Genomic DNA, 24,045 nt, shown 5'->3' on the forward strand with positions numbered 1-24,045 from the left:
CATAGCACATGAGGTGGGCGTGGAAGTGAGGATTGAGACACAGGCCAAACAAAAGAGAGAAAGTTTTAAGTATCTTGGTTCCATTATCCAAGGAAATGGGAAGACTGATAACGATGTCACACATTGTATTGGGCCAATGTGGATGAAATGGAGGCTCTCTTTCGGAGTCTTGTTTTATAAGAAGGTGCCACTAAAACTTAAAGGTAAGTTGGTTAGACCAACTATGTTGTATGGATGAAATGCGGGCCAGTCAAGAAATCTAAGGTCCAGAAGATGAAGGTTGCGGAAATAAGGATGTTGCGGTGGATGTGTGGGCATACTCAAAATGATAGAATTAGAAATGAAGTTATCCGGGATAAGGTAGAAGTGGCTTCGGTGGAGGATAAAATGCGGGAAGCGAGGTTGAGATAGTTCGGGCATATGCAGAGGAGAGGCACAGAGGCTCCAGTGCGAAGGTGTGAAAGGTTGCCTATGGATGGTTTCAGGAGGGGGGTAGAGGTAGGCCGAAGAAATACAAAGGGGGAAGTAATTAGACAGGACATGGTGCAATTGCAACTCACCGATGACATGACCTTAGATAGGAGGTTGTGGAGGACACGGATTAGGGTAGAAAGTTAGTAGGTAGTAGAGCGTTGCCACGCGGATCCTTCCTTCCTTGTAAGCGTAGCACTTTATTGTCTTTCGATTTATATCACTATGAATGTGATACTTTTCAATAGGTAGCCTATGTGATATATGTGAAATTTCTTCCTCATGGTATATTGGAGCTTGTTTGCTTAATGAATGGTTTTTCTTTTTCTTTCAAATATATTTTTATTCCTACTCCTGTCATTTATGTTCTGTTCTTCAATTTTCTCTCTTGGTTCTAAGCTCTTCGTTTCCACTTTTTCTGAAATATAGTTTGACCTTCTTTAATTTTTGTTTTCAGCATGTGCTGCCGTGTTGGTGAAAGAAAACAGAAAATGTGTATCTAAGTACACTTGAAGAAGAGATGGAAAAAGCAATTGCAGATTCTGAATCTTGACGAAAATCAGAACCACCAACAAGTGCACAAAGATTAGTCTCGCTCTCACTTTCTCTCTATAGGGGTAGAAGGCTTCAGTTTTTTTTCCAGAGTATCTGTTCAACACACTGCGTGTCTGCTTCATTGAGAAATTTTGAGAGCTTTCCTCCGAATATACTTTTTAATCCTATAATTTCCATAGATAATTGTTTTAAGGAAGTTAAAACAAACTTTTGGGTTTCATACCTTCTTTATGCTTTCGTCGAGAGACTGAAAGAGGCAAAATACATTAAAAATAATAGAATTATGTCTCTTAAGTCACAAGCTGATCACTTCTTTATATTTGGTTGAATCATTTTCTTAATTCAGCTCTGCAGATCTAACAAGATTTGATCCAGTTCTTTACACTCATTTTCAAAGAAAAATCATGTTTCACAAAAATATAAAGCACATAATACCCAAATTAAGTGGAGTAAATATCGAATAAACTTCCTCAGGAAATCTTGTTTCAAAGCATTTGATATTTCATTTTAAATTCCATTTGTCGGCAGGAATGCAGAAATCATAATATTATTTTGTAGTGACTGTAAGGGTATCATAGACACCTAATTTTCATCACCCCCTCGATAATTTTAATAACCAATTATTTTTCTGTACTGAGATTGTTATTTTGTCCTGCTCTTTTGGTGTAATACACCATTTATTGGAAATGCATATGCCAGGTGATACAGGGAAGGAGGTATTTACCAGGTTGGCTTAATTTTTTTTTTTTTTGAAATTGTATCCTCAAAGAGGGTTCTGTCAATTAACTCAGGCTCAGCATCTACAACGAGGTTGACTCATTGCTGATTATTTTGATTTTTCGCCTCGGATAACTGGTCAAAATTTTATATATATAAGATTACCCATCTTTCTCACAAAATTTTATATATATATATATATAAGATTACCCATCTTTCTCATAAAATTAATCGTAGTAGTTAGTACTAATCCCTCATATTAGATAGAAATGGAAAGTTTTCTTCATATCTCATCTTTAGCTAAAATGGTGAAATTACACACACAATATATTTCTTGGATTTTGAATGTTCTTGACTTTTAACTGCTACTAAAGAAAATCCAAGTGATTAATCTTCTCTATTATTATGGAAGTTGTATGAGGTAAAGGTACGGGCTTTTGTGACCAGTTTCTTATATCACTCCGTGTGAGATATCTACCATTATGAAAATAAAACTTGGTCCAAATTGTAATTGAATTGTATTAAAATAAAAACGGTAAAATTTTAAACTTGTAAGTATTGAACTCTTTGTTTTGATGAGTTTTTTCAGCAATTTTTTTTAGTTATTGTACTTCTTTTATTTTGTCTAAGTTCTTTAGAAGAGTTGTCTCACTTTCCTAGAGTCCTTTCTTCTGTTAGTATCAAGATGCAACAACGATATTTTGCATGCTCACAGCGAGAAAAAGCATGAAATTGCGGAGAATCTGGAGCACCATACAAACACTGGTCCTAATCGGGAAAGAAAAAAAGTAAGAAAAGGGACCGTTGAAGAAGGAGCATCAAACAACTATGCCACAAGTGATGCAGATATGGTAGTTGAACATTAATTAGGTATTGACCAATATCAAACATCTATTTTGGCATTTTTTAAAACAACTTTTAATTGGGTTGCAGCCCCTCCCGGTCCACACGGAAAGGGAAGTCCAGTTTTTCACTGTTCTTTGAGATTTTTCAAGTTTATAGCATTCTTTTCTTTTTTTTTCACTTTGGATGTTGACTTCAAAATTTTGTGGAGTATTAATATGCGTTTCTTATTGACTAATTCTCGGAATATATATATATATATATATATATATATATATATATATATATATATATGGAAAATAACATAGAGAAAAGAAGGCCTAAAGTTAAGATTGTTTACCCCGAATTTGGATAATCAATTAAATTTGTGAGTGGGTATAAAATATGTGGTTAAGTCTCGATCTACTTGATAAAAGAAAGATATAAATAGAGATATGATATGAAGAGAGCAATGATAATCGGTGGTTTGCTACATACTTGTATGTTTACTAATGTATGAGTGTTACTTGATTGAAGAAATGTAAGAAATAAACACAACAAACGTGACCGAAATCAGAAATTTGAGAGAGAGATTTTGTATATATATTGCTACTACAAAGTGTTCTTGACATGAGTAAGCCAACCCTTTAAGAGGAGGACAATCCCCCTATTTATAGTAGTGCCCTATGGGCTTCATACAACATGAACAATAAAATAATGATAAAAAAGCTCTGAGTTGGATTAGGTTGGCCGTATGGTATGACACCCGTACGATTGGCAGTTGAGCATGACAGGACGCTATCGACGCGTGGCAACCGCGTAATGGATCTCTCGAATCAACGGCCATGACCAAAACGGACTAACGACCAGGATCTCCCGGACTAACGACCAGGATCTCCCGGACTAACGACCACGATCTCCCGGACTAACAGCCACGATCAAACGGACTAACGGCTATGATCAAACGGACTAATGGCTATGATCAAACGGACCAACGGCCACGATCAAACGGACCAACGGCCACGATCAATTCGGACCAACGGCCACGATCAATTTGGCTATGGAGAAATCGGATCAGATGATGATCTTCCTTCTTTTCCTTCGATCTCTGGTCTTACCGGTTCTAACATATGTCCGATGTTTACCGTATACAAAGATCATTATCGTCACCAGTATTTTCAAAGGCGTTTTCGGGGCGAGTCCCGGGCCGGGGCGTACTAAAAACGCTCCGAGCGTACTAAAAACGCTCCGGGGCGTACTAAAAACGCTCCGGGACCATAACCCTTTCCAAATCTAATTATTTATCTATATACAATATAAGATTAGCTATTTCAATTATTAAACTAGCTAAATATTTATTTAGTTTTTGTTAAGCCAATTGTTTATTTGTTAATAATTTGTTAATTGTTTGATTAGTTAGTTAATTGTTTATTTATTAAATATATGATAATAATTTGTTAATTGTTTGATTAGTTAGTTAATTGATTATGCTAATTGTTTGCTAGCTAATTGTTAATTATTTGACTTATTAATTATTAATCTTTATATTTTAGGATTGAAAACCCTTAGTATAGGATTGAAAACCCTTAGTTTAGGATAGATAACCCGTATCCTTAGTTTAGGATTGATAAACCGTAGTTTAGGATTGATAAACCGTAGTTTAGGATTGAAAACCCTTAATATAATTTTCGATAAAAGATTACATAACTAATGCTACTTGTTAATGATTAATTTAAAATGCGTAAAACAGATGGATCACCACAATCGTTAATATAATTTTCGTAAAGATTACATAACTAATATTACTTGTTAATGATTGAAAATCATTATTTTAGGATTGAAAACCCTTAGTTTAGGATTGATAACCCGTAGTTTAGGATTGAAGACCTGTAGTTTAGGATTAAAAGCCCTTAATATAATTTTCGATAAAAGATTACATAACTAATACCACTTGTTAATGATTGATTTAAAATGCGTAAAACAGATGGATTACCACCATCTTGATCCAGGGCCCTTCGACGGAGAGGTACTATATCTTCAGCCGGAGCATAGGTCGCAGCATATATGGGCATTCGACCTACAGCCTGAGGCTCAGGTCCGTACCCGGTTAGGGGAATCAGCATGGGAGATCTTAGCTGCTCGCCCCCACATCCTCGCGTCCTGGATATACGATGTCGAGGCGGTATCTACCAGTATGTCGAAGTTGGTCGGGTACAGTACAATAGGTCGCTAGTGACGGACTTGATTGAGAGGTGGCGACCGGAGACGCATACATTTCATCTCCGCACTGGTGAGGCTACCATTACCCTCTAGGATGTGGAGGTCATTTATGGGCAACGGGTTGATGGACGCCCATTGTATATTGATGAGCCTCAGGTGCTGCCGGCTTACCGGGATGAGTTGACTAGGCTCATCGTTTCACTGCTCCGATTGATGATTTTTCGGGCCAGAGGCGGCTTTTGTTGTCAGCCTTTATGCTCACTTGCGCCTCACAGACATGCAACATCCGATTGGAGAGGACACGCCTCAGGCTGATGTTGACCGTCGTGCGCATCTATACCTACTCATCATATTCGGGGCCATCCTGTTCGCGAGCACTTCGGGTTTGCATGTGAGCTTGAGGTATCTTCAGTATATCGACGATCTTGCCGAGTTAGGATGTTGTAGCTGGGGCGCTGCTGTGCTCGGCTACATGTATCGAGGATTCTGCCGATGTTCTATGGACACGAGGGTAGAGGTCCCTGCATTTTACTCGCTCTTTCAGGTAATATATTTAAGTGTGTGTAATTAAAAATAAAATATTTTTTTTAAAAAAATGATGACTGATAAACTATTTTTTAATGACTATATCAGATACGGGTGTGGACTAGGTTGAGACCTTTTCAGCCCACACCAGCTCACCCTCCCGCTGACTATCTTGTTGTGCTGATGCCATACGTGCGGAGATGATCGAGACGCATACACCGATGTGCGGAGACGCACCACAGCCTTCTCCTGTTTAGGGTCAGATGACGGCGCAGACGGTATGTTCATATTTTGGATCCACATGCTAGACCACATAACTACTATTTTAGTCTTTTATTGTTAAGTAGTTCAATTCTTTTTACAGGCTTTTAGTTGGATGCCGTATGATCATATTTTGGATGAGCTACCGACGTTTTGTAGGGCTGGTCAGCACATGTGGATGTCGCAGTGTCCATTGATACATATGGATATCATTAAGTATCACGCGCCCGACCGCGTGTTACGACAGTTTGGGTATGTACAGAATATATCCACGGCTACGGATTGGAAGCACGACCACTATGTGTGAGACGAGCGTGCAGACGTCGATGATACATGGCGGCTCCATATGCAGCAGCAGGTCCAGAGTTGGGATGCGAGGATGACGAGCCTAGCGATGGTCGGACATGACAGTCCAATCCATCTGTACATGGAGTGGTATATGCGGATCGCTCGCATTATTATTGGCAACCCCACTAGGTGTCGTCCAGATGGCCTAAGATATGTAGCTTTCGCAGGAGCGTATGAGGCGCTGGTAAGTTCTATTAGTCTTAAACTTAATCCATCGTCTTATGAACTACTTTAAAAATTTATTCAATTGTTAATATTTGCAAACATATGTAGGTACGGACCGTTCAGACGATGCGCTATGAGAGTACTGCCCGTACACAGGCCCCCGAGACAGCGGAGTATGCATCACGGATGATTGAGCTTGCTGAGACTGGTATGCGACAGGCACATGACTTTGAGCGTCTCCGTGAGCGTGTTCTCGATGCCCCACTTCAGGCAGCTGCCCCATCTCAGGCAGCAGATGGTCGTAGTCGTTGAGGAGCTAGTGGCCGTCGCAGAGGTGGTAGGGCTCGCAGAGGTAATGAGGCTCCATCGGCTTCAGAGATCCCGTCGAGTTCTTACCGGCTGTCGACTACAGATATCCCATCGGCTTCTTCTTCCCGACCATCGACTTCACAGACACCTCTGTATATGCTGGACCTTTTGTCAGATTATATGCCCTGGCCTTCATTTCCACATCCACCAGTTCGTGATCCACAAGGTGAACGGCCGGTTCGTGATCTACAGGGTGGCCTACATCTAGATTTCGACGCCATGTTCAAGGACTTCGTGTTTGATACGGCACCATCTGCATCTCCTGCTCCGGGTGCCGCTCAGGAGGCCTCTCACTAGGTATCTCAGGAGGCCGTCGACACACAGGTTTGATTTTTAGAATAAAACAATTTATTAATTATTTTTTATATGTTATTTCAGGTTCATTCTTCTATGCCTGCGGACCCATCTCCGGCTCCAGCTACAGCTCCAAGGCCCACTTAGGAGACCGTTCAAGAGGCAGCTCAGGAGCCTCTCACCAGCCATCTCAGGAGGCCGTCGACACACAGGTTTGATTTTACAATAAAATAAAATAATTTATTAATTAATTGTTTATTTCATGTTTAGTTTAGAATAAATCTAAACTAAATTATTTATATGTTATTTTAGGTTCATTCTTCTGTGCCTGTGGACGGGTCTCTTAATGAGATTGACGAGACTCTTGATGTTGTTGTCCTACTCCTACCGCCCATTGTCATCTCCTATAGGAAGCATGTTATGAACCAGGGTCCGGGTCGAAGAAGGGAAGGAAGGGAAGCAAGGATGATCATGCCATAGAGCATGTACAGATTAAGAGGAGGAAGGGGGATGGAGATGATGGTGAGGGTGGTGGGGATAGTGGGGTTGGCCTTAAGCCTAGCTGTACTCTAAAGGCTCCCAGATGTGAGACCTGAGATTGTGTATTTGTAAATAAAGTGTACATTTAAAGCCCGTTTGGATTGGCTTATAAGTTGCTTATAAGTTGTTTTCAGCTTTTTTTAGTGTTTGGCTGGCCAGCTTAAAGTCATTTTGTGCTAAAAATAAACTCAAAAAAATAATTAAGTCTGTTTGACTTAGCTTATCTAAAGCAGTTTATAAGCTAAAAACAGCTTATAAGCCCAAAAAAATAAGTTGGGCTACCCCAACTTATTTTTTTTTAGCTTATAAGCTGCAAACAACTTATAAGCTACTTAAAATAAGCCCATCCAAACAGGCTCTTAATGTTAATACTCCATTATACATATTTTTGGTTAATATTTTCTTAATGATAAATAGTTATCTTAGTCTTTATTGTTGATTAATAATAGCTCGTGCGACGTTTTAAATTAATCAAGACCCTATAAATTATGACACTTAAACCTAAAGATAACAAGTTTCCAAACAAAGAAAACTTACTTCGGGGCACTTTAGAACCCCTAAAACGACGATCCAAACGTTTAGTTATACTTGATGTAATGAGCCGACATTATTGCACGCAAAAAAAAATTAAGTTCTATATAAAATATTTATATTCCTGTGTTTTGAAAGATGAATAATTTTCAAGCAAAGTACGGAAAAAACGTTAATTTAAAAAAAAATGGCCAAAGAACAAAGGCGGGGGCAGCTTTTGTTGGCCTCTTTCACGCACAAATTTGATGCGTGAAACTTAGTTTTGTATTTTTTTTTATGCTATTTTGGTTCAACTTTTTTTTTAAAACTTTTTTAACCCACAAAAGTCGCGGATTCGTATAGTTGTAGAGAAGAGAGATACTTTAGGGTGTATGACAGCACATGAATGGTCGATGGATTAACTTGTGAAAAGAGAAAGGCAAACACTCTTTCTATCCGCAACTTAAGTAGCACAGAAAAAGAAAAGTTGAACCAAACTAGTACAAAAAAAAAACACATAAATAGGTTCCACGCACGAATTTCGTGCGTGGAAGGAGTAAGTTGCAAAAACTCAGTTGGCATCTTTCACGCACGAAATTAGTGCGTGAAAGAGCAAGTTCTATTTTTGCCTTTCACGCACGAATTTAGTGCGTGAAAGGTGCCCACATAAAACGGTCCCCTCCTTCCCCACCACAGAACCCGACAGCCAGAGCCCACGCCATTAACGGCGATTTTCCGTGGTCCCCCACCCCAAAAACGCTATTTTGTTGTTGTTTTTCAATCCAAAACTCAATATTCTTGGTATATTGAAGTGTAGGAACAAGTTTGTAAGGTTAGATTTTGGAATAGAGCGGCGCAGAAGTCATTTTGAAAACTCAAAAAAACCTTCAATCTAGGTATTTCACTACGAATTTTTTATTACATTGCTAAATATATTATTACCCTAAGGTGGATTTGCTGTTTTGCGCTATTTTTTTGTGTGTTTTTGGGCAGTGCCCGCACTGTTGGGACTGCCCGTTTTGTTTTTTTTTTTTTTTTTTTTTTTAATTTGTTAATGTATTGTTAATTAGTTAATTATTTAGTAATTATTTATTTAGTATTTATTAATTGTTCGATTAGCGACTTAAGCATTTATTAATTGTTATACTAGCTATTTTAATTGTTAGATTAGCTAATTATTTATCGAGTTTTTGTTAAGCCAATTGTTTATTTGCTAATAATTTCTTAATTGTTTCATTAGTTAATTAATTGTTTATTTGTTAAATATACGATAATAATTTATTAATTTTTTGATTAGTTACTTAATTGTTTATTTATTAAATATATGATAACAACTTGTTAATTATTTCATTAGTTAGTTAATTGTTTATTTATTAATTATTTATACTAATTGTATGCTAACTAATTGTTAATTATTTGACTTATTAATTTTTAATCTTTATATTTTAGGATTGAAAACCCTTAGTTTAGGATTCATAACCATCTGCATCTCCTGCTCCGGGGGCCGCTCAGGAGCCCTCTCACCAGGCATCTCAGGAGGCCATCGACACACAGGTTTGACTTTTACAAAAAAGTAAAATTATTTGTTTTATTTCAGGTTAAATCTAAATTAAATTGTTTATATGTTATTTCAGGTTCATTCCTCTGCACCTGTGGACCCATCTCTTGCACCGGGCCCGGCTCAAGAGGCCGTCGACATACAAGTTTGATTTTTACAATAAAATAAAATTATTTATTTCAGGTTCATTTTAGAATAAATCTAAATTAAATTGTTTATATGTTATTTCAGGTTGATTCCTCTGCACCTGTGGACCCATCTCCTGCACCGGGCCCCACTCAAGAGACCGTTGAGGAGCCAGCTCAGGAGCCCTCTCACCACGCATCTCAAGAGGCCGTCGACACACAGGTTTGATTTTTACAATAAAATAAAATTATTTATTAATTATTTATTTATTTCAGGTTCATTTTAAAATAAATCTAAATTAAATTGTTTATATGTTATTTCAGGTTCATTCCTCTGCGCCTGTGGACCCATCTCCTGATGAGATTGACGAGGAGCCATGTTATGAACCGGCCCCACCGCCCACCGTCATTTCCCATAGAAAGCATGTTATGAACCGAGGTCCGGGTCGAAAGAAGGGAAGGAAGGGAAGCAAGGATGATCATGCCATAGAGCATGTACAGATTAAGAGGAGGAAGGGAGATGAAGATGATGGCGATGGTGGTGGTGGGGTTAGCCTTAGTCCTAGCCGAACTCTAAAGGCTCCCACTTGTGGGACCTGAGATTGTGAATGTTGTAAATAAACTGTATTTTTTTAATGATAATTAGTTATCTTAATAATAACTCGTGCAATGTATGGAAAAAATCGTGATTTTAATAGGTTAAAAAAAAACAAATTTGTGCGTGAAAGTAAAATGTTTAAAGAAGAAGAAGTTAGCCTTTCACGTACAAAAACTGTGCATGAAAGTGAAAACAAAACACATAACCTTTCACGCACAAAAACTGTGCGTGAAAGTGTCAGTAACCTTTCACGCACAGTTTTTGTGCGTGATCCTGCTGCTCTACCACGTCTTATATTGCGCATCATTTTAATGCGCAATGTCAATTTCAGGAATCTATGACACATAAAGGCTTGATTTGACAATACGTTGCTGCATTATTTGACTGTTTTAACACGACTTGTATTGCGCACCATTTTAATGCGCAATGTCAATTTCAGGAATCTATGACACATAAAGGCTTGATTTGACAATACGTTGCTGCATTATTTGACCGTTTTAACACGACCTGTATTGCGCACCATTTTAATGCGCAATCTAAGTGTTGATTTGACAACACACCACGCATTACAATTTTGAGTGGTCTATTTAACTTGAAGGCTTGACGAGTGAAAAACTCATCAACTTCTAAGTCTTACAAGTCATTAAAAAAAAATCAAACTTTATAGAAAAAATGTCTCAAAATGCTTCAACTGTTAAGGTTTCACTATTTTGGGATGGAGATATCGTCGAGGACAATTACTCCATTCGTTATAGTATCAAACCAAAAGCCCATGTTAAATTTCCAACAACTTTAAATTATGAAACACTAGTTAGTTACATGCACAAAAGAATGAAAACTACACCCACTGAGTTTGGAATCTCAATAACTGGCAGATATCCACAAACAATATCAAACGGTGTAGTGCGTTATGACATGCACAATATCAACGATGATGAATCTTTGAGTGATTATTTGGGATCGCCGGAAGAATATCGTGGTTTAGTATTCATTAATGTTCTTGAGATGTATGTTGAAAAGATACCTCGAGAAGAAGTCCCTCAAGTCCAGCCTATTCATGGTAACACTTATGAGGACTTTAGTTCTTATGGAAACATTTTGAGTGGTCAAGTGCCACTGGAAAATCTAAGCTAGCAATTTAATCAAGCTTACAACGAAAATTGGTAAATATGAATTTTTCATATTATAGCACGTGTTTGTTGTATGAATTGGTCAATAACCAGTTTTTAAATCTTTATAGGAACTATTCTCAAAACTCGCCAGTGGTACCAAATATGGATGTTGGTCAATCCTCTCAGTTCGGTGGAGTTGATCATTCTCCACACCATGACAGTGCTTATGAACGACAGTAAGTTCATCACCTTGATATTAAATTATATATATATATATATATATATATATATATATATATATATATGAATATATGAATATGATGTTGGTATTTAAAATATGTTACTTTTCGTGTAGGAGGATGAATGCACTTGATAATGAAGATTTTCCTAATTATTATGAGTCATCATCAAGTGATGACGATGAACTAGCTAATAATGCAGAGGTAGCCGATGATGAAGATGATGATGATGATGTTCAAGTTGGTATGACCAACAATATTCCTCAAAGCCAAAACCAACAAGAATCAATGCACCACCACGTACCACCACCGATGGCTGAAAACCCAACTTCTGAAAGCCCAATTCAGTGGCATTCTAACAATATCCCTTATCTTGACAGCCTGCAAGGTCGTGATGATGCATTTGTCTTCACAAGAGAAGATGATGATAGTCGCCAAAAAACCTGAATTGAACCAAAGGATCTCAACAAAGATCGATGCTACCTTGCAAAGGGAATGTTATTCGCATCCAAAAAGGCGTTGCAACGGGCTGTCAAAATTTATTGTTTTAAGGCCATGAGGGAGTTTAAGGTTGATCAGTCAACCTCAAAGATATGGAGGCTAGTTTGTAAACGATGGTATCAAGGCTGTGAGTGGTTGCTTCGGGGAATTGTTAAGCCTGATGGTATGTGGGCTATCACAAAATTCCGCGAAAGACACACTTGTGATATGGAAGAAAATCGAGCAGATCATTATAATTTAGATACAAACATGATTGCTCAAGTATTACTTGAAGACGTTGCTGAAACGCCAAGGTAACTTATCCTACCTAGTACATTATATGTCTTATATCGATTAAAAAATCAATTACTAAATGTTGTTTGTTTAAACTTGTGCAGGATCCCCATCAAAGATTGTATTCGAAACGTTCAAACCATATATAGTAAAACTATAAGCAACAGAAAGGGATTTCTCGGGTGTAGACGCGCTTTTGAGATGGTCTTTGGAAATTGGCATACTTCTTTTCAATCGCTGCCAAGGTATATGGCAGCTCTACAACATTTTAATAATGGTACTGTTGTAGAGTGGCAGCTTATAGAGGGTAAAATCTTCAACTTCGTATTTTGGATATTTAAACCATGCATTAATGGTTTTGCTCACTGCCGACCAGTGATATCCATAGATGGTACGCATGTATATGGTGCCTATGACATCAAGCTCCTAATTGCAATAGGAATGGATGTCAATGGGTCAATATTTCCTCTTGCTTTCGCAATTGCCGCTAACGAGAGCAACGACACATGGGGGATCTTTTTGACCCATTTGAAAACTCATGTTATTAAGGATCGTACCGGCATATGCGTGTTGTCTGATCGTCATAAAGGCATATTGCACAATATGGCTAATTTACCAGGGTGGCAGCCTCCCTTTGTTTACCATCACTATTGTTTAAGGCACTTGAAGGCAAATTTGCAATCAACGTTTCACAATGACACTCTAAACAAATTGATGTGGGGGGCTGCGATGGAGCATCAACAACGAAAATGGGCTGCAAAAATGGATCTGATCAGGGCAGTGAGTGAACCCGCATATATTTGGTTGATGAAGCTCGAAGTTGAAAAATGGACGCTTCATGCTGATGGAGGCAAAAGATGGGGCATGCTCACAACAAACAGCTCAGAATCTTTCAATGGCTTGCTGAAATCGGCTCGAGGACTACCTGTCACCGCAATGGTGAGAATGACTTTCAAGCAGGTTGTGGAGCGATTTGTTGTTAGGACAAGGCAAGCTAGAGCGATATTAGCCGACGGCGGGACATGGATGCCAAAGCCCTTCAATATTATGGAGCATTATAGAAAAAAATGTGAGCACCACCAAATGACCGAGTATGACCCAATTCGACATGTCTATGAAGTTAGGACGGGTTATCACAACGGTAAGGGTGGAAACGTGCATACCGTTTATGAGGCAACAAGAACATGCACTTGCGGTAAGTGGCAAACATATCACATGCCGTGTTCTCATGCTGTCAAGTGCTTCGAGAGAATGAGAAAAACGGTAACAAGTTATGTGGCGGGGGAATACAAGGTCCACAGTTACCTTAGAGCATATTTCGGCCAATTCCACCCACTTGGTAATGAAGCTTTATTGGCCAAACGAGCCGTTTTCGATGGTTGCTAACAAGGATTACATCAGGAAATTGGGCATTAACTCACGAGGTCGTAGACCCAATCAAATGAATGTTAGTGAAAGAACTTATTCTCGCAAGTGCTCTACCTGTAAGCAATATGGCCATGACAAGCGTTGGTGTGGGCAACAAGGCCGTGGTAGTACAAACACGTCTCGAAGTAATAGAGTCTCTAGAACTTGAAAATTGTATTATTATTGTAATTTATTATTGTATTACTTTGAATTAGTATTGTAATTGGATGGAATGAATTATTTTTAAATTAGTATAAACCTCTCGTATTGGATGAATTATTATTAAATCAAATATTTATATTTGTACATTCAAATATAATAAAACACTTAAATCAAAACCCTATAAATAGACAAGTTTCAAAACTTACTTCGGGGCACTTTAGAACCCCTAAAACGGCGATCCAAACGTTTAGGTGGACTTGATGTAATGAGCCGACATTATTGTACGCAAAAAAAGATATTAAGTTTTATATAAAATATTGATATTTTGGGGTTTTGAAACATGACTAATTTTTGCCCAAAGTATGGAAAAAAATGTGATTTGAAAAGTAACACCAAAAAAAAAAAAAAACTGTGCTGCTTCACGCACGAATTTTGTGCGTGAAAGGGTCAAAGTGCAATTTTGTAGTTTGGTCCTTTCACGCACGAAATTCGTGCGTGAATCCTATTTATGTGTTTTTTTTTCTGTACTACTTTGATTCAACTTTTCTTCTTTTGTACTATTGAAGTCACGGATTCTCATAAAATATCATATAGAGGGTTTCGTGCATGAATCCTGTATTTTTTTTTTTATACTACTTTGATTCTAACTTTTCTTCTTTTCTTTTGTACTACTCAAGTCGCAGATTCTCATAAAATATCATATAGAGGGGTAGATAACGCTTGTTTGTATATCATCCACATCTATTATTATCCATCCAACCCTTAATATATTTATATATATTCTCTCTTCACTTCCCCAATTTAGTGGTGACCCTAAATCCCATTTTCCTCTAAAACCCGTTTATCTTTCTCCCAGATTCTTCTGGGACTACACTATTACTCAGGTTCTCATTCTTTTTACCTAATTTTTTATCGAATATATTTTGCTTCTGTAGGTAAAAGGGTCTGAGATATGGTGCCTATAAAGATTAAATTTTTATCCTCATAAAAAAAAAAATATTGAGCTATATTTTGTTTCTGTAGACCTGAGATATGTGTGAATGATGTGTTAAAGTTTGGGATAATTATAGTTTTTGATATTTGGGTCTCTGTTTATGTTTGAAATTGTAGCTTTTTTAATTTCTCAAGACATGTATGTTAAATTCTTGCTCACTGCATATGTAAAAGATAAACCAGTCTTCTAATTGAGCGGTAAAGTTTGCAGCTTTTCCCTGATTTTTTTGTTTTTGTTCAGTTGAGCTGTTTCTTTAGTTGTTTTCTTTTTCTACTTGTTCCGTAGCTAAATGTTATTTTCGGTTTCTCTTTGTAAATCAAACTTAGGGATAAGGTAAGATTTGAGCAAGTCTAGCTTTGGAAAAATCTGATTTTGTGTATTATAAGACAAATTATTGAGTAGTATTAGAATGAAATCGGCCCGAATAGAGCGGGACTAATATAGAGGATTCTTATAGCCAAACACAGTTAATTTGGGACTGAAACATAGTTACTTGTGATTGACTTTGTAAATGAATATGTAAAGACGTGTTCTCTGCTTGAACATCTTTTGAGTATTGGAATGAGATGGATCTCAGTTGGAGCGAAATGTACAGTGAGGATTTCTATAGTCAACCCAAACCAGCTTGGGATTGAGGTTTAGGTGTTGTAGTACTTATTGTGGGATTCTGTGCTCGTTTGTGAGGTGCCTATCTTCATAGGGATATGTGGTAGCTCAACCCTTTCAAAACTCCTTTAAGTACTTCAAATGGTTGTGGTTGACCTGTTGTGGATTTTAACTCACGGACTCGCCCCTTAACTAAATACTCGAAGTATCTAGTTTAGTTGGTATTTAAGATCAACCCGTGTAACTTGGGCTATCTTGAACGATTGGATGTTTCACTTGCCCTTCGGTTATAACCTTTTCCTAGTGCCAATGATCCCTTCTGGTTAGTTCTGATTTCCCAAACACGGGAATGTCATCTCATTTCAAGTCAGATTACTTATTCTGCTGCCTGATTTCTCTAGGAACATTTCGAAGAGAAAGAATCCAAAGAGGTTGAAATACTTCTGGACTGTTAAGAGGGACTGAATTTCCTAAGATGCCGCACCAACGAGATATAAGTTAGAGAATTGGATACATTTTCTAGAGAATTATAAATATTCCTACACCATATCTCCTTTGCATTTTACGCAAATCCCCAAATTTCTTTGCTGTCTCTGCATTTCACTCAAATTCCCCATATTTTGTCTATTTGTTTCTCTAACATTGTTTGTTGTCAATTTATTATAATGCAGCAATATTGAACAACATGAATAGACTTCAGCTACATCCACATGGAGTTTAACTAAACCAAGAGAAGGATTGGGCCAAGCTTTTGTAGTCCAAAGTTTTGTCCTTTCACTTCTTGTCTACTCCTAATACTTTCTCTTACAAAACAACTGTAACCACTGTAATTTTTTCAGCAAATTCACCTTGCCTGATATCAATTTCCCCTACCCCACCCGAACTTCTCCTTCATCTCCACAAGAACAATGTTGCACGTTTGACTTGTCACCTTGGAATGTGACTCCTGAAATTTGTTGCTTCATATCTTCTTTTTTCTTCACTCTTCTTCCTTTTTTGTCCTGTACTCTTGTTCATGTTGTTAGAATTTTGTTACTGAAACTGATTAGTTGATTTGTATTGGTTTATCAGTTTTACGGACTTTTAAGCAGTCTCTCTTGGGTTTACGAAGAGCTGGAAATTTGAATAATCTGGTCGAAATTGCTTGGTCTTTTAAATCATTCCAAAGATCTCCATAGCAGAGCGGTGAAAGCTGAACAGGGGGAATCGTTGGTAAATGGTGTTGAATTTATTTTTTGTAAAAAAGACCAAAAACCTCCCTAGTAATGTGTTGGAACAAACTATTAGGGGAATTTAAGAACAAACTATTGGCTACTGAATCCTGGATTGCGCACTTACCACTCAGCAATTGCGTAGCGTTTCAGCTCTTATATCTTGGAGGCTAGACTAAATTTGATTTATATGACATTGAATCATGTTTCAGACGGATTGTTACATATTCTGTTACAAAGAATCTTTAAGTCAAGCATTAACTCCTGTTGAGTATGGATAATCTCTCTCTACCTTTCCCGGGAAGCTCTTTGTTTCAGTTATCGTTCTGCTCCTGCCCTTTGCCTAATTTTTTTACCTTCGTCTGGATCGGAAGATATGAACCTTCACTTGTTATCAGTTTTTTAATTGATAATTTGTTGATATGTCTGCTGATTTATGTATCACTTATGACATCATTTACTTTTATTGGTTAGTCATCTGGAAGATCTGGTATTTTTTCGTTTATCAGAAGACAGCTTTTCTGATTATTTCCTTATCCTTGCAGGTCCATCATGGCTAGAGCTTTAGTTCAGTCAACAAGCATCCCATCGTCAGTTGCTGGTGATAGGACGACCAAATTCAATGGATCTGGGAAAACAAAAAGAAGTGTTACAATGCTATGCAATGCACAATCATCTACGCTAAGTCTGAGGGATTTTACAGGATTGCGAGGATGCAATGCAATAGATACACTAGTCAGACGACCGGGACAAACTCTCCAATCCAAGGTAGCTGCTGCAACTTCTGTCAGACGACCACAAGGTTGCCGATTTGTACCAAAAGCAATGTTTGAGCGCTTCACAGAGAAGGCAATAAAAGTCATTATGCTTGCACAAGAAGAGGCCAGACGACTTGGTCACAATTTTGTCGGCACAGAGCAGATTTTGTTGGGTCTTATTGGTGAGGGAACTGGTATTGCTGCTAAGGTTCTTAAATCCATGGGAATCAATTTGAAAGATGCTCGTGTGGAAGTGGAGAAGATAATTGGGAGGGGTAGTGGATTTGTTGCTGTTGAGATCCCTTTTACTCCTCGTGCCAAGCGTGTTCTGGAACTTTCTCTGGAGGAAGCCCGCCAGCTAGGTATCATTTTTTAGCTGTCAGTTTTTGTCGGATTACCTTTGGGACATGCCATTAAAACGGTTCTCCAGTTGAGTCTTATTCTCATGTTTCTTCATTGACACCTTTGGTTTTCTTGTCTGTACCAAATTGGAGTTGTTAAAATATCATGATTTTCTCTCTTTTTTGCTTGCCTTTCTGGTCTTCTACATACACCAGCGCGATTATTAGTCGCATCTATTCACTTTATGAACTGGTTGATTCAGGGCATAACTATATTGGTTCGGAGCACTTGCTACTTGGATTGCTACGTGAAGGTGAAGGTGTGGCTGCCCGTGTCCTTGAAAATTTGGGCGCTGACCCCAGCAACATCCGCACTCAGGCAAGTAGTAGATCTCACATGCTTCCTCTGGGTGGTTTAATATTGTGCTTTTGTGGGCTGTAGAATTGCTTGGATTCATCCTAATCAGAGGTTATTGGTTTTTTTCTTCTAAAAATAGGTGATCCGAATGGTTGGAGAGAGTAATGAGGCTGTTGGTGCTAGCGTTGGAGGTGGAACCTCTGGCCAAAAAATGCCTACACTGGAGGAGTATGGAACAAATTTGACAAAATTAGCTGAAGAGGTAATTTTAAAAAAATATATATTTGCTATAATATGAGTGGACAATTTTCAATAATTTGAGTTTGGCCATTTTTTGTTTTTAGGGGAAATTGGATCCCGTTGTTGGAAGACAGCCGCAGATTGAAAGGGTCACTCAAATCTTGGGTCGGCGGACTAAGAACAACCCTTGTCTTATTGGAGAACCAGGTGTTGGCAAAACAGCTATTGCTGAAGGTCTGGCACAAAGAATTGCAACCGGTGATGTCCCTGAAACAATTGAGGGGAAGAAGGTAAGCCATTTGTGATAACTTGCAGAATGTGATGTTTACCTGTGTCCTTTCTTCTGCCATTTGTCGTAGCATATGGTGGATCCAGAAGCTGAGCTAGAGTTGTGCAGGTCCAGTCTAGTCTACTTTTTGATTCACAAGGATTAGGTTCAAATGAATGTGCAGTGGTGTCTCACTAAATTGAAAGATGTCAAAATCATTCACTGTCTGCATGTTTTCTTGAAATTATTACTCCATCCGTTTCAATTTATGTGAACCCATTTGAATGGGTACGGAGTTTAAGAAATAAGAGAAAGACTTCTAAACTTATGGCATTAAAGGGGTCACACATTTTGTGTGGCCATAAATCATTGCATAAAGGTAAATTGTTTCCAAATATAGAAAGGGTTCATTCTTTTTGGCACGGACTAATAAGGAAATAGGTTCACATAAATTGAAACAGAGGGACTATATATATTCTTACGTGCTACTTGCTCTCTTGGCATATTTCTTTTTAGTAGATAAATTTGTGGATCTATGCTTATAACTAACTGAACAAAAACGATTTTAGTATCCCTTGTTCAACTTAATTCTTAACTCAAACTAAAGTGAGTTCAAGTAACAAAGTCCACACCTATTTGTGTGAATCTCATCTATCTGAATAGATTGGATTGTTTCGTGCATGATCTTAGCTACTTTTATCATTGTCCTTAAGAGTCGCTTTTTGATGATGATTAGGTGATAACTCTTGATATGGGTTTGCTTGTTGCTGGGACAAAATACCGTGGAGAGTTTGAGGAAAGGCTAAAGAAGCTGATGGAGGAAATCAAACAGAGTGATGAAATAATACTATTTATCGATGAAGTGCACACATTGATTGGAGCTGGAGCAGCAGAGGGGGCCATCGATGCTGCAAACATCTTGAAACCTGCCCTAGCTCGAGGTGAACTACAGGTTAGTTATCCTCCTTGCCTTATGCTTCCCTTTCTGTCCTTTCTAGAAATAAAAAATTTGAACTATGAATATTTCTGTCAAACTTTTAGCATGCATTTTACCACCCTGTAAGAAGGTTAAAAATGACTACTCAGTATGTCAGCTAAACAGGAGAAAAATCTTTTACATGCAACTCAATAGTATTTACTTGGCTTCTTTTCAGTGTATCGGAGCTACTACACTGGATGAATACAGAAAGCATATTGAGAAAGATCCTGCATTGGAGAGGAGATTCCAGCCAGTTAAGGTCCCTGAACCTACTGTTGATGAAACCATACAGATTCTAAAAGGGCTTCGTGAGAGGTATGAGATTCATCACAAACTTCGTTACACTGACGATGCCTTAGTGGCTGCTGCCCAGCTCTCGTACCAGTACATCAGGTATCTAATCTATACCATTTTACAAAATCTCCTCCTTATGTGCTTTCCACTTTTCTTTGCCTTGAGTTGTCGACGACACTGTACACGTGAAGTTCAACTTATTTTATGAGAAGTTGGTTTATTTTTGTTTATCGGCATCTAATTAGGTTTTATGTATATTTATCTCCTTATCCTAGATTCCATGATATTGATTTTAGTGTGCATGTTTATCCTTTTTCCTGATTTTGCAACATGATACACCTTTACACCTAAATTTTCACATTTCAGTGACCGATTTCTGCCTGATAAAGCAATTGACTTGATTGATGAAGCTGGTTCCCGTGTTCGACTTCGCCATGCTCAGGTATGGAATGCTCCCTTTGTCTCTCTTTTAATCTGTCATTGTCCTACTATTTGTTGAGTGACAATGCTCTGTTGTTGCTCCCCAGCTCCCCGAGGAAGCAAAAGAGCTCGAGAAAGAGCTTCGTCAGATTACGAAGGAAAAGAATGAAGCTGTGCGCGGTCAAGATTTCGAAAAGGTACCGAGTTTTCTAAAGAATTTCTTTAAAATGCCGGTTTTCTTATCAATAGCGATGAGCTATTTTCTTATCAAATATTGGAATTGTAGAATTTCCTAATAAGATGGTTTTGAATTAATGGACAGGCTGGGGAATTACGTGATAGGGAAATGGATCTGAAGGCACAGATCACAGTCCTCATTGACAAAAACAAAGAGATGAGCAAGGCTGAAAGTGAGGCTGGAGATACAGGTCCTCTTGTGACAGAAGCAGATATTCAGCACATTGTCTCTTCTTGGACTGGCATCCCTGTTGAGAAGGTCTCCACTGATGAATCTGATCGCCTCCTAAAGATGGAAGAAACACTTCACACTCGAATCATTGGCCAGGATGAAGCTGTCAAAGCCATTAGTCGTGCTATTCGACGTGCGCGAGTTGGCCTCAAGAATCCCAACCGGCCTATTGCTAGTTTTATCTTTTCTGGTCCCACTGGTGTTGGGAAATCAGAACTGGCAAAGGCACTGGCCACTTATTACTTTGGTTCTGAAGAAGCAATGATCCGGCTTGATATGAGTGAGTTCATGGAGAGACACACTGTCTCTAAGCTCATTGGATCGCCCCCTGGTTATGTTGGTTACACAGAAGGTGGTCAATTGACTGAAGCTGTAAGGCGTCGACCTTATACTGTTGTGCTCTTTGATGAGATTGAGAAGGCTCATCCTGATGTCTTCAACATGATGCTTCAAATTCTTGAAGATGGAAGGTTGACAGACAGCAAGGGTAGAACTGTAGATTTCAAGAACACACTTCTTATCATGACATCAAATGTCGGAAGTAGCGTGATAGAGAAAGGTGGTCGTCGTATAGGTTTTGATCTTGATTATGATGAGAAGGATAGCAGTTACAACCGTATCAAGAGCTTAGTGACTGAAGAATTGAAGCAGTACTTCAGGCCAGAGTTTTTGAACAGATTGGATGAGATGATTGTATTCCGTCAGCTCACTAAGTTAGAGGTTAAGGAGATAGCTGATATCATGCTAAAGGAGGTGTTTGAGAGGTTGAAACTTAAGGAGATAGAACTTCAAGTGACCGACAGGTTTAGAGATAGGGTTGTTGACGAGGGATACAACCCTAGCTACGGAGCACGACCTCTGAGAAGAGCTATTATGAGACTGTTGGAGGACAGCATGGCTGAGAAAATGCTTGCAGGCGAGATCAAAGAAGGTGATTCAGTTATTTTGGACGTCGATTCCGATGGCAATGTGACTGTCCTCAATGGCAGTAGTGGTACTCCCTCAGATCCAGCTCCCGAGCCTATCCCCGTGTAGATCAGAGTGATCATGTTTTAGCTCAATAGTCTGTATCTGTAGTCCCGAGTTCATTTGCGTTGGCCACTAAGCTTCCTGGGGTTTATGAAGCAACTTTTGAGTCTCGGGTAAATCTTGCCACGTCGAGAAGGCAGCATCCTTTCTATGTTGAGCTTTAATGATTTTACAGAAATATACTGGATTAAGGTTGTAGTCCGTCACAAGAGAGTGTTGTATTAGCAAGACACTCTTAAACCAAAAACATATCTAGTTTATTGTAGGAGACAGTTAAAGTTGTCCTCATCTCTAGTCTTATGTGGTTTTTACCTTTTTTTGCCTCTTTTCTCATTATTGTTTGGCTCAGCTCATAATAGTTTAGGGGTATAAATTATAAATGATGATTTCAGTAATGTTTATATTATCAATGTATTTTCCCTGTCCTGCTATATTTCATGCAATAACAATATTAATAAGTAGTTGAAGGTGTTGTTCATACAAGTGGTGATGTCAACAGGTCATATGGGTGCCCTTATTTTACTTTTCGTTTTTTTTTTTTTTTTTTTTTTTTTTTTTTTTTTTTGTGGATAAGGTAAGGTTTTATAGAAGACAATATCAAGCTGATACTCTGAGATCACGAGGAAAAAAGCTGAACTGGACTGCATTAGAATCCTCTAACAGTCTAGCAAGTTCAGTAGACTATGAAAATCTACAACAGCATTTCCATCTTTCCAAAAAGTACAGATAATGTTGCCCATTATATTTCACAGATTGTAGTTATTCCTTTTTGCCTTCAAAACATCTCATACTCTATAGTCCAAGTTATGCATATGGTGAGAGCTCTCCAGATTTTCTTTTAGGGAAGCTTCTGGACATGCAGATTCCCAATTTTCTAATACATTCCTGAACTTAATAGGACTTACCCATTGGATTTCATAATTTGCCATAACCATGGACCAGACCTGCCAGGTAAAATCACAAAGTATAAAATATATGACGCACTGATGCACATGTTTCTCACACAAGTGATCTAACACATGCTCCAACCGTTTTTCATCAGCTTCCTTTCATCCGGCACAAGTAAGTACACCAAATAAGTAAAGGACTTCTCAGTTATCAAACTCTAGAAAATTCCAAAATAAAAAGGTCTACTCCTTGCTCAAGTTCTCAGTGATGACGAAACATGATTTCAGTGATTCTGTCTTCTACTAATTATTTATTCAAATTCAATTCCAACAAATAAAATAGAATATTCTTGAGTAGTCTTCTTCTCTTTCAATGATAAATCCGTTAACTCTGAATAATTAAAGGAATACGTTGGAACCCATAAGGGATTTACTTGTCTATATATTATTCCATTCGATCTTTTAGATACCGACTTCACCTCGATGGTTAGGCCACCACGCCCTTATAGTCTATACGCATAGATACTCTTGTGTCAGACAAGCTTCATGAAATACCAGCCAACCAAGAAAGCAACTTCTGTTGAGACTGAAGGCTTCTAAATCATCTTCCAAGCCCAATTCAGTATTTGCATGGACTAATCAGTATTAAGTACTTTATATCATTTTTTTGCGCGGATTGCCCTTCTTTTGGGGTGGTCTTTAAATTTTGCCCCTCATATTTGTGGTCTTTAAATTATGCCTCTTATATTGCTGGTCTTTAATTTTTGCCCTTCGCATTGCAACTTTGAGCGTTCACACAGAAATCGAGGTTCTGAGTTCGAACCCCCGCTCAAGCATAAATTAAAAAAAAAAATTGCAAGGCAAGGTTTGGGTCGCGTGTATGCCGGACCCGGCATACTCATGCCTTATGGGCAGACTTGGCATAAGTATGCCGGGTCCGACATAACTTTGGTAATTCCTTCACAAGTGTATGCCGGTGGGGGCATAGCGAAATTTAAACTCTGTCTTGCGAATCTTTTTAAAAAATTTGACTGTGTGTGGGTTCGAACCTGAAACCGAATTTTAGCCGAAGGGCAAAATTTAAAGATTTCAAATATGAGGGGCAAAATTTAAAGACCACCCCAAAAGAAAGGCAATTCTGCGAATTGCCCACTTTATATAGCGAGCGAAACGGTAAAATAACCTTCTCTATTATCTTTTCAGATTAGGCCTTCTTTTTATGGAATTAGGTTTACTGTTTGCATCTTTTGAATAAATACATCAATTTCCTGTATTTTCCTGTCAAAGAAATTCCTTCTAAATTCAATGTTCCATCCAACATCTTCAGAGAACATATCTGCTGGAAGGATTGATATTTCAGCAAACCAAAACCATCCCAATTATCTCTCCAAAATTTGATCTGTTTCCCATTGCCATGGC

General features: G+C 38.2%; 1 protein-coding gene and 1 long non-coding RNA gene across 3 annotated transcripts; both read left to right on the plus strand.

The window, feature by feature from the left end:
- The first annotated feature begins 719 nt into the window (after positions 1–719).
- LOC132603599 (uncharacterized) lies at positions 720–7,424 on the plus strand. Its single transcript, XR_009568431.1, has 8 exons — positions 720–756; positions 929–2,613; positions 4,550–5,329; positions 5,419–5,588; positions 5,675–6,103; positions 6,193–6,750; positions 6,832–6,959; positions 7,060–7,424. It is a non-coding gene; the product is annotated as an uncharacterized LOC132603599 (long non-coding RNA).
- A 7,017-nt stretch (positions 7,425–14,441) lies between these two features.
- On the plus strand, positions 14,442–22,170 carry LOC132603600 (ATP-dependent Clp protease ATP-binding subunit ClpA homolog CD4B, chloroplastic). 2 transcript variants are annotated; one of them, XM_060316723.1, is made up of 10 exons: positions 14,442–14,656; positions 17,129–17,703; positions 17,946–18,061; positions 18,180–18,302; positions 18,385–18,570; positions 19,285–19,500; positions 19,703–19,920; positions 20,188–20,263; positions 20,349–20,438; positions 20,564–22,170. In XM_060316723.1, exons 2-10 carry the CDS (start codon positions 17,136–17,138, stop codon positions 21,743–21,745), a joined length of 2,775 nt encoding a protein of 924 aa, XP_060172706.1. In that variant the 5' UTR covers positions 14,442–14,656; positions 17,129–17,135; the 3' UTR covers positions 21,746–22,170. The 2 variants fall into 2 exon arrangements, with proteins under 2 accessions (XP_060172706.1, XP_060172707.1); XM_060316724.1 differs by lacking the exon at positions 14,442–14,656 and adding an exon at positions 16,444–16,584.
- The last annotated feature ends 1,875 nt before the right edge of the window (positions 22,171–24,045 follow it).

Source organism: Lycium barbarum, chromosome 7, assembly GCF_019175385.1.
Source record: "Lycium barbarum isolate Lr01 chromosome 7, ASM1917538v2, whole genome shotgun sequence".
Lineage (NCBI taxonomy): Eukaryota > Viridiplantae > Streptophyta > Magnoliopsida > Solanales > Solanaceae > Lycium > Lycium barbarum.